Genomic DNA, 15,049 nt, shown 5'->3' on the forward strand with positions numbered 1-15,049 from the left:
GCGATAACGGCCTGTGTACGGCGGATTGCATATTTCAGGCGTTTCCATACCAGTTCGAAAAATCATATTATTTGATCTTTTACTTTTATTATTGTTTTGTAATAACTAAAAATACATAAACATACATTTTTATACAAAATTTATTATGTGAATGCAAGAAAATACGATGTACATGATATTTGTTGCATAAATTTTTTATAAAATACTATTTCTTATATTTTACGTTTTTTTGTTACTGGTGTGTGATCACTATCACTCTCGGTGTCATCTTCTATATCGGCGAACAAGATGTCATCAGAATCGTCTTCTAATACTATATAATTAGGAAAAGCATTTTACTGTGAAGGTAAAAATTGTGCTAACATGGAAGACAGAATAGTGTCTCTTAGTGAAGATGAAGATGATAACGACATATACAGTACTCAGAACGTAGAGCATGAGCAAATTCAAATTCAGATGAGTGAATTAGTATTAGAAGACGATTCTGATGACATCTTGTTCGCCGAAATAGAAGATGACACCGAGAGTGATAGTGATCACACACCAGTAACAAAAAAACGTAAAATATAAGAAATAGTATTTTATAAAAAATTTATGCAACAAATATCATGTACATCGTATTTTATTGCATTCACATAATAAACTTTGTATAAAAATGTATGTTTATGTATTTTTAGTTATTACAAAACAATAATAAAAGTAAAAGATCAAATAATATGATTTTTCGAACTGGTATGGAAACGCCTGAAATATGCAATCCGCCGTACACAGGCCGTTATCGCACGTAAAACTGTATAAATAAGTAATTTTTTCTAACTGTCAATTATTTGTTAAAAAATCTGTAAGTCATATATAACAACAACGGATGCTATGTAGATACTAAAATATTTTTTTTTAATTGAAAAAACCGATAGAAATTAAACAATTGCAAAAAACACTAAACTGTTAATAACTATAGTTAAAAACATCATATCGTAAATATTTTTTTTTGTAAATTTGTGTAAAAATATACACTATTAGATAGAACTAGTTCTACTTCTCCACAATAGAAAATAATCGAGTAATGTTAATTTGTTAATATTGCAAAATTAAATTTTGTAAAAAATCGGGGTAAAAATTGAAAAAAAAAGTTTTTTTTTTACAATATTGAAGTCCTTTGTATTCTGAATAAAATCCATTTTAAAGTTTCAGTCTAGCTCAATTTTAACGATCAGGACAATCAAATGAATTTTTTAATTAATTATAGTTTATTTACGTTATTTTTCATAATACAAGAAAAGCCTTGAGCATGGCTTAAGATCTCTATAAGAGCTATCGAATACCAAATTTTGAAGCATTTTCATCAAACATTATAAAAGTTATGGATGTTTCAAAATGACAATTTATAACGACGATTTTTGCACTTTTTTGCAATATAACTTCGCGAAAAAAAGTCTTCTAATGATCTAATTTACACAGATTGGTAGATAATTAAATAACGAACAAAATATCTTTAGCTATTTTTGCAATCCGACAGCCACAAAAAAAGTTATATGAGAAAAACTAAGAAAAAAAATGGTAAATTTTTACGAATTGTTTAATAACAATTGAAGCCCGTGGTTTGGTTGGACAAAACTATTTTTCCATGTTTACAGACCATAATACAAAGCGATCTGCAAAGTTTGGACGCTATCTCCGATTTGTTCCTTATTGATTGCTTCAGCTACCGGAAACCGGACTATACTACCAGCGGTGTCGTAAACACCTAATAATGATGCTCTGAGTCTGACAGCTCCTTGTTGAAATTTGTTTTGTTGTAGTATTGTTTATTCATATAATGCCGACGTGTGAAAAGAAACCTGTTAAATATGACTAAAACATGCATTGTGTGCAAATGTGAAGCAACTCCTGGGTGTGATCTCAGCTTCCATACGTGAGTAATGATTATGAATAACCTAAATTACATTGCTGAACCACTGTAAGTACGATGTTGCTAATATTGTTTGCGTTATTTATTGTAGTTTTCCAAAAGATGATTCAACAAGGAAAGAATGGATGGCATCTTTAAATTTGGAGTCTCATCAATACAGTTTAAAAACTGCAGTTGTCTGTAGTAAACATTTTGAAACAAAATGTTTTACTAATGGGTTCAAAAACCGTAAGCGTCGAAAATTACTTGGTGGGTCAGTTCCAGTGCCGTTTAATATTCAATGCAAGAATGTCATCAAATGTAGTGATATGAACTCGGTAAATGTAACGACACCAACTCTTGAGAAGCAAAAAAAAAGTCCAGATGTTGCTATGTCTTCATTCGTCTCCTCTACAGACTGCTTGACTAATAATGATAATGTCATCCAGAGAAATTGCAGTATTGATAATGCAGTCAACGGTTCTGTAGAGTCTATTGTTAGCACACGTATACATGTTCCTGAAAAACCTAATGTACAAAGGTATGTACAATATTCTTTGTTATTATGCGACAAAAACAGTAGTGTGTGCAATTACTTGAACTGAAAAAACAAACATCAATTCCAGGAGAAGCATAAAAAAACATAGTCCTAATAGAGTAATGTTCCGACATGGTAAAATTGTGAAATTTCTAAGCCGAGAGGATTTTGCATCAGATAACAGTTGGACCAAGTTTTTACAATATAAGGCTTATTGCGGATCAAAACTGAGTACTATGTACAGCCGCAATCGTAGAAAAGTCAAAAAAATGCAGTCCCTTTCTAATGTTATAACAAATTTACAGATGAAAGAAGAGTTTAGCGCTGCAAGTTATTTGAAGGTTCATGTTTAATTTTTTTTTTTAGCCAAGCATCTTTCTTGTAGAATGTTATTTTTGCTCACTGTCATTTTTTTTTAATGATTTGGTAGTGTAACAAATGTAAGGAACGTGTTTAAGCGAAATATCTTAACGAGTTCCAGTCAAGATGTGAATCTTTAATAATACAGCGTTACACAAATATTAGAATGAACCATGAAAGTCGTTTATTAAATGACAACAGTCAGCATATAAGAATGAAAAACAATAAAGTAACTATCTTCTCTGGTCAGTGATCGATTGCATGTGTGCATTGATTAATAAGTTTGTGATTGTTATAAGTACATGTTATCCACTTAGCTTAAGATTTGTATTAATCATTCAATTTAGCATCTGCTCCGTCCTATATGACAATAAAAAATTTTTTATAAAAAATATGTTGTCCTTCCTAATAAAATATATAATGTTTTAATTATTCAAGTTACTTGTTTTTTATTTACAAAAAATAAAATTTTTTTATAACAGTTATTATTTTTATCTCTGATAAACAAATAAATATAAAAGACAATAAAATGTCACAAATAGTTCACACAATTTTTTTAGTAAGAGTCAAGGTTTCAGTTGAGAGGTAAGGTTATAGGTTATACGACTCCAGTTTTAGTCCGGGAGCCAGGGTACTTTTCGTAGCCGATGAAGGTCTATGGTTGCACCAAAGTTTTTTTTATGTATTTTGATGCGCTGAATCCGATTTTCGAAGGTGCTTGGCTGTAAAGTTGGTCGATTAATTGTTATAAACATTTTTTATAAACAAATAAGAAATTTTCATTTTTTTGACATAAAAAAATTTTTTTTAGATTCTTTGGCCAATTTTAAGACAAAAAGTATTCTTGTCATTTTTCCGTAAAACCCTTCGTTTACGAGTAAAAAATTCACGAAGTTTCGAAAAACAGGGTTTTTCACGAAATTCGACCATACGTTGCACATTCATTAATGCATATTTTTTAATCCAACACGGCTTAAAACTTTCGTATAATATAGTACTACAATAATATGGAATGAGCAATGTATGATTTGAATTGGATTTTTATCTAGCAATGCCTCATCGTTAGGTCTATTGCGCGCTTAAGGTAAAAGCACCAGTACGTGAACACTTTTTCCAGAAAGTCTTTGTTTTCTCATTTTTATTGAATTTCTAATTTGCATAACAACAAAACAGTCATTGCGCCAGTAAGTTTATATTTTTTCCTTTAAAAAAAAAACAAAAAAGTTTTTCTAGGTCATGTGTACAATTAATAAATTAATTTTAAAGTTTTTTTACCAATGACCCAGTAGATGAACAGCGTGTTCAGGTATTGGTACCGATACGTATTTTTGACCGAGTACTTGAACATCCCATGTTAATTAAATGGGAGAGAGGTTATGTTAGCTGCCTTCTACTGATTTCTATTTTTATTATGTATTGCAAATAACCAAATCGAAAAATTTCTTTCTAATTTCGTTGGTGACATATTATGAAAACTATAACGACTGGCTTGACATACTATTATTATTGATTAACAGTGATTTCAATCATTTTTATGTGTTCGAGTACTGGGTATAGGTAAAACATAATGGTACCAGTACCTGAACAGTCTCACAAGCCACCTCATACAAGTTGCACAAATAAATAATTTTTTTCTCGTTGAGTATAAAGACTTACTGAAATATAAATTTTGTTTTATCTAAAGAACGATCAAAGGATATCAGAAACATTTTTTTTTTTTATCCACTTAAATTGAAAATAGTTTATTCAAGCTGTTCAATCTACTGGTGCAATTTTAGGAAGTGTTCACGTACTGGTGCTTTTACCTTACGCGGTAAGTATGTACTGGAGACCACGCATGAGAGTTCATTATGTTTATTTATAAAGAGCTGCATTTAAACTTTCTTCTGATATTTTCACTCCTTATTTAAATGTCTAAGGATGCACATCATAAAAATTGTTAGGTAGCATATTGTTAAACAATTTGTTTAAACAAAATTTTTTTTTTATTTTTAAACAAAAATTTTTTTTTATTTTTGAAAAAAATTTTTTTTTATTTATCTATCATGTTTTTAGCAACAAGAATCTAATAAATGCATAAATAATTCCCAATAATCCAAATATCTGCGTTATCTACAATTTGTACATTTTACAACATGAAGCATTTAGGTGACATATTAACTTAAATTAACTGAATTCTTAGTCTCAGTTTATCATTTGCATTGCATAAACTTGTTTTACTACTTACCCTTTTTCCTTTTTACAGTAGAATATCGGAAGAAAGTTTAAATGCAGCTCTTTATAAATAAACATAATGAACTCTCATGCGTGGTCTCCAGTACATACTTACCGCGTAAGCGCGCAATAGACCTAACGATGAGGCATTGCTAGATAAAAATCCAATTCAAATCATACATTGCTCATTCCATATTATTGTAGTACTATATTATACGAAAGTTTTAAGCCGTGTTGGATTAAGAAATATGCATTAATGAATGTGCAACGTATGGTCGAATTTCGTGAAAAACCCTGTTTTTCGAAACTTCGTGAATTTTTTACTCGTAAACGAAGGGTTTTACGGAAAAATGACAAGAATACTTTTTGTCTTAAAATTGGCCAAAGAATCTAAAAAAAATTTTTTTATGTCAAAAAAATGAAAATTTCTTATTTGTTTATAAAAAATGTTTATAACAATTAATCGGCCAACTTTACAGCCAAGCACCTTCGAAAATCGGATTCAGCGCATCAAAATACATAAAAAAAACTTTGGTGCAACCATAGACCTCCATCGGCTACGAAAAGTACCCTGGCTCCCGGACTATTTGCGACTCTATTCCATATAGGCTACAGTTGATTCAATCTCATATGTAGGACTCGACCAATAGCATTACTGCCAGACAAAGACAGATGCCCCGTTACGTAGCGAATTCTGCTGTCGCATATCACGCATCACGCCCCCTTTTCTCCTCTATTCTTATAGCTCTATAATTGTGCCTCTTTCTACTCGTCACGAGTAACTCGTGCTTCAGGCATTTACAGCCCCACACATAGGTGGTGAGTGAGTTACTGAGTTGCCCTAGTAACTTATGTGTACTGACCAACCAGCATTGGGTTAGGCGGATTCCGCGGATTCAATATCGGTTTTTCCCTAGGTCGTATATATAGCTATACGATCTAGGGAGAATGTTCCGCTGAGCAGACAGCACACAGCACAGCAGTAAAGGGGCATTGCTAAAGACGCGCGGAAAATCAAAAATTGTAATATTAATAACATAAGTGCCTATCACCCGATTTCCCGAGGCGCTTACTGGTCGCTTTATCAAATAATAAAGTATTATTCAATAGCACAAGCGCCTATCACACAATGACCCAGGGTGTACTAGCTTCTCTATTAAATAATAAAGTATTAATTATCACCACAAGCGCCTATCACCCGACGACCCGGGGTGCTTACTGGCCACTCTATTAAATAATAAAATATTAATTATTAACACAAACGCCTATCACCCGATAACCCTGGGTGCTTACTGGCCTCTCTATTAAATAGTAAAGTATTAATTATTAACATAAGCGCCTATCATCCAAAGACCCAGGGCGCTAACTGGCCTCTCTATTTAATAATAAAGTATTAATTATTAACACAAGCGCCTATCACCCGATGACCCGGGGCGTTTACTGGTCGCTTTATTAAACGATGTATATTATTAATTCATAGCACAACGGTCATCAGGTGATAGGTGTTTGTGCTGTTAATTAATAATATTTATCGTTTAATAAAGCGACCAGTAAGCGCTTCGGGTCACTTGGTGATAGGCGCTTGTGTTAATAATTAATACTTTATTATTAAATAGAGAGGCCAGTTAGCGCCCTGGGTCATTGGATGATAGGCCCTTATGTTAATAATTAATACTTTACTATTTAATAGAGAGGCCAGTAAGCACCCAGGGTTATCGGGTGATAGGCGTTTGTGTTAATAATTAATACTTTATTATTAAATAGAGAGGCCAGTTAGCGCCCTGGGTCATTGGATGATAGGCCCTTATGTTAATAATTAATACTTTACTATTTAATAGAGAGGCCAGTAAGCACCCAGGGTTATCGGGTGATAGGTGCTTGTGTTAATAATTAACATTTCTTATTTAATAGAGAGGCCAGTAAGCACCCTGGGTCATTGGGTGATAGGCGCTTGTGTGATTCATAATTATTTATTTAATATAGTGGCCTGTTAGCACCCCGGGTCATCGGGTGATAGGACTCATTGGACCTTAATTTGTACATATATATAGCTCACTCTGAATCGGTTGTCGGAAACGTTGGAAATGCTTTATACCGTATGAATCCGAAAATCAATGTATTCAACCAACTTTGGCCCGGATCGAAAAGCCGAACAACCCTTATATTGGAGTATTTGGGTTGCGGACGTGTGGAGTATACTCCGGAGTGTTGTAAGTAAAGTGAATAGCTTTTCCAAACAAGCAAACTTCTGATATAGTTTGAGATTTGAGAGACGGTGAGTTGTTTGATTAGTTTTCCATGCTAATATTGCGTGGAGCTACAAAATACAGAATCGCGACACCCACAACAGAATGAGCCGAAGAAGAGCTCACGATGACGACGATGGATATGGTTAGTTGTATTTTTCTTTGTTTTTTCTTTATTTAATTAGTACCGTGAAAGGCTAAATCATTGCTACTTGCAAAAAAAGACAAATGACATTGATAGAAGTAGTTAACAGGTAGTAGGTACTTTCACACCTCATCTGAACATGGACGATGTTTGTTTGCAGATCGGGTGTACAGAAAGCGCAGGCGGGTCTCCGAGAATCAGGAGATCGAGGACCGGCTCGAGTCCCTCATCCTGCGTGTGGGAGAAAAATCGACCTCGTCCCTCGAAAGTAACCTCGAGGGTTTGGCCTCAGTTCTCGAGGCCGACTTGGGCCTCTTCAGGAGCAAAATCCTTCGGATACTGACCGACTGCGCCATCAAGATGCCAGAAAAGTGTACGATCTATACAACTCTCGTTGGTCTCCTCAACGCCAAGAACTTCAATTTTGGTGGGGAGTTTGTCGATTACATGGTCAAGAACTTCAAGGATGCCCTCAAGGCTGGAAAATGGGAGGTTGCTAGGTACTCGTTGAGATTTCTGTCGGATCTGGTCAACTGTCACGTACTCTCGTGCGGCTCGCTCATGCAGTTGTTTGACAACATGCTGGAAGCAGCCAACGAGGACAGCGTGCCACAGGTCAGACGGGACTGGTTTGTTTTTGCCGTGTTGTCGACGATGCCGTGGGTCGGAAGAGAGCTTTATGAAAAAAAGGAGCAGGAACTCGATCATCTCATGGTTACCATAGAGGTCTTTTTGAACAAGAGGCACAAGAAACATCAGTCCGCGCTCAGGGTTTGGTCTAGCGACACGCCGCATCCGCAGGAAGAGTATTTGGACTGTCTCTGGGCCCAAGTGCGCAAACTAAGGCAGGATAATTGGGCTGAAAAACATATTCCCAGACCTTACTTGGCCTTTGATTCCATTCTGTGTGAAGCATTGCAGCACAACTTGCCCGTGCTTATACCGGCGCCTCACTCTGAGGCTACTGTGTATCCACTGCCTACCGTTGTTTTTCGCATGTTTGATTATACAGATTGTCCTGCTGAGGGACCACTTTTGCCAGGTAGTCACGCGATCGAGAGATACCTCATTGAAGAACATTTACGCCAAATTATCGATAACTATTGTTTTGAAAGAAAAGACTGGTGAGTATATATCAAAGTTATTTATAAAAATTTCAACATCTACTGAGAGGCATTCAGTGTTGATAATTTTTCTAAATTTTTCTTTTTTTTTAGTGCCACTCAACTTTTAAATTTTCCTTACAAGAGCAAAATTCCGCTAGATTATTGTATTGTAGAAGTGATGTTTGGTGAGCTGTTTAGACTGCCCACGCCAAAACACTTGGAAATATGTTATGGATCAATTTTGATTGAACTTTGCAAGCTACAACCATCATCAATGCCTCAAGTAATTGTCGAGTGTAATGAAATTTTGGTGCTAAAATTATTGGATTTTAATTATACCCTTGAATTTTTTTTTTTTTCAGGTTCTTGCTCAAGCCACAGAGATATTATTCCGACGGATAGATAGTATGTCAACTGCTGCCTTTGATCGTTTTGTATGGTGGTTCGCATATCACTTGAGTAACTTTCAATTTAGATGGTCTTGGGAAGATTGGGACTCTTGTTTACTCCGTGATGCTGAACATCCACGGCCGAAGTTCATTCGTGAAGTACTTTTGAAATCATTAAGGTAAATACAAGTGATAAAGACAGCAAAATAAACATCTTCAACTTGTATTTTAACACAGTTTTGATTTGCAGACTATCGTACCACCAAAGAATAGTAGATATGATGCCTGAATCATATGCAGAATTATTACCTGCATCAACAGAACCTATTTATAAATACGCTGCAGAGGGTGCCAGTACGTCGCACGCATATTACCTTATTATTTCTGAGTATTGTCGGTATTGTTTGAGTTAACTTTTGAATTTTATTCTAGGTTCTCTTCCTGGAACATCTGTAGCCCATGAGCTGGTTGTATCAATCAGGCGCAAATGTACTCCAGAAGAAGCTCTGACTGTCTTGAATGCCTTACCTGGGCCGGGTGAAAATGAAGAAAACTGTTCCTTCAATCCATTGAAAATTGACGTGTTTGTGCAAACTTTATTAAATCTGGGCTCAAAAAGTTTCAGCCACAGCTTTGCAGCAATCGGAAAGTTTCATTATGTTTTTAAAGTAGGTGTTTATTTTTTCATCACCTGTTTCTATTTGCTTTTTTAACGTACATATTATGCTTGCATTTACTCTTCTTGGCAGGTTCTTGCTGAAACTGAAGAAGCTCAAATCTGCATCTTGCGAAATATGTATGCTCTTTGGAAAAACCATTATCAAATGATGGTTGTATTAACTGATAAACTTTTAAAAACGGGAATCATTGAATGCAGTGCTATTGCTAACTGGATTTTCTCCAAAGAAATGACTTCTGAATTCACAAAGTTTGTAAATAATTTCATATAAAAAAAAAAAAAACTAAAAGAGATGAAAATTTTTCATTTTTTTTATACAAATTGTAGACTTTATATTTGGGAAATTCTGCATCTCACAATCCGAAAAAAAAATAAACACGTCATCAAATTGACTAAAGAATTAACAGAGGCAAAAGAAAAATTAAGACGGCTAGAAAATAAATCTGGTTCATCTTCAGATGACGAAGAAAAAAGTGATCGGCCATCAGAAGAAATGGTAGAGAGAATGGAAGAAAAACTAGAAGCAGCTCAAGCAGACCAAAAAAATCTATTTTTAATCATTTTCCAAGTAATATGAATAATAAATTTATATTAACAAAAATAACTAGAAGTATATCATGACAATTTATTGTTTTTTCTGTTTAGCGTTTTATAATGATTCTTTCTGAACATTTGGTGAAATGTGATGATGGAATTGACTACAACACACATTGGTATAAATGGACGATCGGAAGGCTTCAACAAGTTTTTCTCACAGTAAGCGTTTATAAACATCTGGATTTCTTTTTTTTTTTTCTTTTTTTTTTCTTTTTTTTTTTTTTTTTTTTTTTTTTTTTTCAAAAAACGTTCTTACATAAATTTTTCATTTTTTTTTCAGCATCATGAACAAGTTCAAAAGTACTCCTCAACATTAGAAACACTACTCTTTACACCTGACTTGGATCAACATATTTTAGATGTATTTCATCAATTCGTTTCTCTTCGCACATAATTATGTGCTCTTAATTCCGTTGTAATCTTCATTTATTTTTTTTTCTCATTTTAATTGTGATTTATTTACTTTAAGATTAGACGGCTTTTGACAAAAAACTTTAATTACGATATTACACTGCAAAATAAGTAAAATTTATTCATTTGCTGTTTACGGAAATTTTAATAAAATTATACGTTGCAGATTTTGATGTATAAAGGCAAAGTTCAAAATCTGACAGATTCAAATTTACAACTGTGTCAGTGTAAATTTTTGATTCCCGAATATTATCTATTCTTGACTAAAACGTAGAGGAATAAAAAGAAAAAAGATTTCTTATTTAGGTTTAAATTTGTGCGATATATATTTAAGTTTTCATGTGCATATGTATATTATATGTATATACCTTTTGCATCATCATAATTTCTGTCAGTGACGTACAATAAATACTCTGATTTAAATATAAAGACAACTGCCTCAAAATCCACCTTCAGGTTCCTCCAGAGCTATTTCGGGTGGGGTCGTAAACAACGTCCTCCTAACAAAGGGTCGTTTTTCATTTCGGAACTCTACGTTGACCTTCATGTTTTTCTTATCAAACTGTTCTTTGTAATACGTCTTCACAGTTCCGTCGTACAGAAGATTTTTCGCGAGCTGCTATCCAATAATATAGGATCAGCAGATATTACTTAATATATTTATTTCTGTACATCAATCATTACCTGAATGTTTTTATCTGAATTTTCAATTTGTGGGATAAAGTCATTGTCGCAAAAGTTATCAATGTACTCTGTAAAACAAGCCGACTCTGGCGGAAGTGGATCACCGATAATTTTTTCTAGAGCATCTTTAGAAGCACGCATCCTAAAATACTTCATTAACATTTCTCTCCTCTTTCCTGTTTTAATTCACATTATATTCGGTATTGTAGAATATACTACATATGTAATAAGATTTTCTCAGTTACCAATTTTTGGATTTTCAACTTTAGGCAGCACAAAAATCTCTTGTGTCTCGGTTTTCCATATAGGCAAGTTGGGTATGTTATCTGTTAACTCAATGGTTGTTTTATGTTTCGAAATTGGATATGTTAATTCGCAATCATTTAATGTTTTCACAGACATTTCTTACGTTTATTAGGTTAAAGTTTTAACAGCGTCTATACTTGAATAAAGAACAACAGCTTGGTTTCCATAGAAACAGTTTGATAGCCTGTAGCACAATGGTAAAATAAAAATTTAATTTTTTTCATGCAATTCACAATGAAAGATCACAAAAATTAGAATCTTAGTATAGAATTTTAATAAAAAGCTTGATGATCAATTGCATTGTTTTCTTCAAACATTTACATCTCTTGAATGCTTGCGTACGATTACAACGACATATTACATAAATATAAACTAATTTGTTGCGTTGAAGAAATATAATAATAAAAGGATAATCGTATATAAATGTTTTTTATCGTTGTATTTTACTACGTAACGTTACTTTCTTCAGTAGGAGTATCTATGCACAATGTAGCCTCATTGGAATCGTCATTGGATATTTCTTGTTTAATTTTTGGCTTTTTGATCATCTTGCTTTCTTCATTGTTAAAATTACTAAATGATGAGTCGAACGATGAGCCATTTCCAATTTCTTCTTTTTTCACCACGACCACTTCTTTTTTCTTCTTTTCACGTTTGGGTGTGTATTTAGGTGTTATATGTTCCCGTTCGTACATAAACGTTGCTCTGCGCTTTCGTTTTACCGGTGTACAAACTTTTTTGTACAATATTTTCATTTCTTTTATTCTACTCGTTGGTATCGTCCAATCCATTTCGCGTGAGTTAACATCGGAACTTCTAGTTGGATCCAAAGAGGTTTGATACACTGGAATTTCTATACCCAAATTTTTCATCACGCTTGCAATAACATTGTCAAGCTTGCCGTTTATAATCAAGTCTGCTTTTTTATCCTGAAATGTGAGTTTTCGTTTAATATTTCAAACTTAGCTGGATGTAGTATGATTTGTATTTAAAGAATTATACATACGTGCTTAGTAGGTTGCAAATTGCATATAACTAATCTTCCACCATATTTTTTTGTATAAAGAGGTAGGTTTCCACTGGGAATAATTTGTAAAGTCGTTCCCAAACATACACTCAAATCTGCAACACTGTAATCAGACAGGATTAAAATTTGTTGTATTGTACAGTTACGATTCATAGTTTAAGGTATCTATTACAAGTTGCAACAAACCTTGAATGAAGATCAGCTAATGCAAGATCATTATCAGGTAAATTGTGCTCCCAGTCCAAAATTGTGTCGTGCATTTTTCCTCTGCATGGTCTACCACCAATCTGCTCTGATCTACATACTGTTTCCAAACACTTTTTTCCAACACTTTTGGTAGCAAAGTTACGAATAAATTGCCTAGAAAAATATTCACGCATAAATGTATAAAATTTAATTGGTAGATTGAAGTAAGTGGTATGAATTAAATATGATGTTGGTGTTCTTACTTTCCACACTTGTCACACTGTTCTGTGAACATGTTTCCATGCATTTCTGCCAAATTTTGTCTTGGAATACCAGAACGAAGATGCAACCCATCGATATTTTGACTGATGATAAATTTTACTTTCTCTGAAAAAAGCGCAAGTAGAAAAATTATTTTTACTCAATTAATTGTAACTGACTAGTTATAAAATAAGGAGTGACGTAACTTACTCGTATCGACAAGCTTTTTGAGAGCCATGTGTGCTTTTGTCGGTATTGCTTCATCAAAGTCAGTGCTTGAGTTGGGTTTCAAGCCCTTCTGTTCCAGGGTCCATACTCCATTTGGGCCCCTATACACATAAAATTAGTTAAAAGAGAAATAAGCGATTTTTGAAAAAAAAAAACAAAAGAAAAACTATGTAGGTAATTGTGAAAAATACCGAAAATCAGGAATTCCAGCTGAAGTGCTGATTCCCGCACCTGTGTGGACAACAACATGCCTTGCTCCTTTTATCCAGTCCGCGAGTAATTCGCATTTTAGCCTCAACGTCTCATCGGTATCAAACTTCTGCAAATTCATTTTTTTTTTTTTTAAGTTCAATACATTTTCATGCGAATTATCGAAAAAAAAAAAAAAAAAAAAAAAAAACAATAAAACCACATGAAAAAGAAGGGTAAAACTACTCATCAAGTGAGAAAAACAAAGAAATTGAAAATGAAAACAGAACCATAGATACTTGATACAAACGGCTGCCCAAGTTTTTTTTAATCAGCGTATTTATAAGGGTATATTATAAACTTGTTATAGGTATAAAAACGGAGCAAGCGGGAACAACAAACTGCTAATCTTTGCAGTTTCATCACCCGCACAGCATAAGAATATATTAATACATACATAGGGTGGTTGCAATTATAAATTATATAGGCAGCCAATTCAGTATCTATTTTCAAGCTAGCTGATCTCACGTTAGATTTACTTTTGTTTAGAATAAGGAGATTCAACGCGGTGGCGCCGGCTTTTTTTTTATTACTTAATATTTTTATTTTTATTAGCTACAAAAGCCTTTAAGGTCTTAATAATTAATAAAGCTTCTTTTTAAATTCAAACTATTTTATATTTTTGCAGCATCGACGTCAAGTGCCGCGAGCGCAATACAACGTGAAATATACATATAATAAGTATATAATTATGTACAATTAAGTAAAAAGACAGAGACGAATGTGAAAGCGCACGAAAGCAATAATATTTGTGTCCCATCCATGGTGTATATACATATATATGTTGTGTATGATGCACGCCACAAGTGCCTATCATTGCTAAATGTCACCTGTTCTTACAGTCGGTAACTAAGTAGGTAGATATACTTGGAGGCGAATTGCGATAAAGTTGATAATGTAAGTAATTTTTCACTGTGCTTACCTCCTCGAGTCCCAGGACGCCTTTGTCCTCGTACGGAGAGAGCCCATCGGCGTATGTGCACGACATTTTGTCGCCAACAGTGGAAAGTGGAAGAGCCGCGCGAAGACTGCGCCGCTGTTACTCCCTTCTTACTGCGCTCCTCCTCGCCTCCTCGTCGCTCGCACTTTGCGAATCCTATCTCCTATCCAAAGTCCACGTCCACACCAGTATGTGTATATATGTATATATAGGTTATACACACTAACAAACCAGTCGCGCTTTACTTCGCTGTCGGCTCGTCGGCTGTGCTGCTGCAAAAAAATATGAGAAAAGCTCGTCGTTGGCTCAGTTGGTTAGCGTGCTAGCATTGATACAACACAGCTAAAGGGGTCGTGAGTTCGATTCCCAGTTGGGGCACTCAGACTTATCCGGAATCTAATTCACGACACCAACTTAGTTTTAAGATCCAACCCACAGTTCTCAACCCAATGTAATTTAATAATGTTATATTATGTAGCTATAAAAGCCTTTAAGGACTTAATAAAGCTTTCAAATAACTACACTGCTAAAGTAGGTATTAATAAAAAAATAAAAAAAAATGACAAAAAAACATGACAGGTACATATGTTTATAT

The 15,049-nt window shown here is 34.0% G+C and overlaps 4 protein-coding genes across 4 annotated transcripts; 2 read left to right on the forward strand and 2 right to left on the reverse strand.

The window, feature by feature from the left end:
- Nucleotides 1-1,750: 1,750 nt before the first annotated feature.
- On the forward strand, nucleotides 1,751-3,149 carry LOC149373131 (uncharacterized). The gene is made up of 3 exons (XM_089597902.1): nucleotides 1,751-1,912; nucleotides 2,001-2,429; nucleotides 2,515-3,149. Exons 1-3 carry the CDS (start codon nucleotides 1,848-1,850, stop codon nucleotides 2,777-2,779), a joined length of 759 nt encoding a protein of 252 aa, XP_089454028.1. The 5' UTR covers nucleotides 1,751-1,847; the 3' UTR covers nucleotides 2,780-3,149.
- A 4,005-nt stretch (nucleotides 3,150-7,154) lies between these two features.
- On the forward strand, nucleotides 7,155-11,030 carry Cbp80 (nuclear cap-binding protein subunit 1). The gene is made up of 10 exons (XM_014354116.2): nucleotides 7,155-7,391; nucleotides 7,552-8,515; nucleotides 8,609-8,780; nucleotides 8,860-9,065; nucleotides 9,137-9,240; nucleotides 9,319-9,554; nucleotides 9,636-9,814; nucleotides 9,893-10,133; nucleotides 10,211-10,321; nucleotides 10,443-11,030. Exons 1-10 carry the CDS (start codon nucleotides 7,352-7,354, stop codon nucleotides 10,554-10,556), a joined length of 2,367 nt encoding a protein of 788 aa, XP_014209602.2. The 5' UTR covers nucleotides 7,155-7,351; the 3' UTR covers nucleotides 10,557-11,030.
- Nucleotides 10,216-11,659, reverse strand: LOC106640176 (uncharacterized). Its single transcript, XM_023390097.2, has 3 exons — nucleotides 11,503-11,659; nucleotides 11,258-11,433; nucleotides 10,216-11,192 (listed from the first exon to the last, which is right to left on the reverse strand). The coding sequence occupies exons 1-3, from the start codon at nucleotides 11,657-11,659 to the stop codon at nucleotides 11,013-11,015; spliced, it is 513 nt and encodes a 170-aa protein (XP_023245865.2). The 3' UTR covers nucleotides 10,216-11,012.
- Sirt6 (sirtuin 6) lies at nucleotides 11,655-14,710 on the reverse strand. The gene is made up of 7 exons (XM_014354117.2): nucleotides 14,437-14,710; nucleotides 13,457-13,584; nucleotides 13,248-13,366; nucleotides 13,040-13,163; nucleotides 12,777-12,950; nucleotides 12,570-12,693; nucleotides 11,655-12,492 (listed from the first exon to the last, which is right to left on the reverse strand). Exons 1-7 carry the CDS (start codon nucleotides 14,500-14,502, stop codon nucleotides 12,010-12,012), a joined length of 1,218 nt encoding a protein of 405 aa, XP_014209603.2. The 5' UTR covers nucleotides 14,503-14,710; the 3' UTR covers nucleotides 11,655-12,009.
- Nucleotides 14,711-15,049: the final 339 nt, after the last annotated feature.

This window comes from Copidosoma floridanum, unplaced genomic scaffold (assembly GCF_036245765.1).
Source record: "Copidosoma floridanum isolate Cflo_tuat_1 unplaced genomic scaffold, Cflo_Japanese_pri ptg000040l, whole genome shotgun sequence".
In the NCBI taxonomy this organism is placed as follows: Eukaryota; Metazoa; Arthropoda; class Insecta; order Hymenoptera; family Encyrtidae; genus Copidosoma; species Copidosoma floridanum.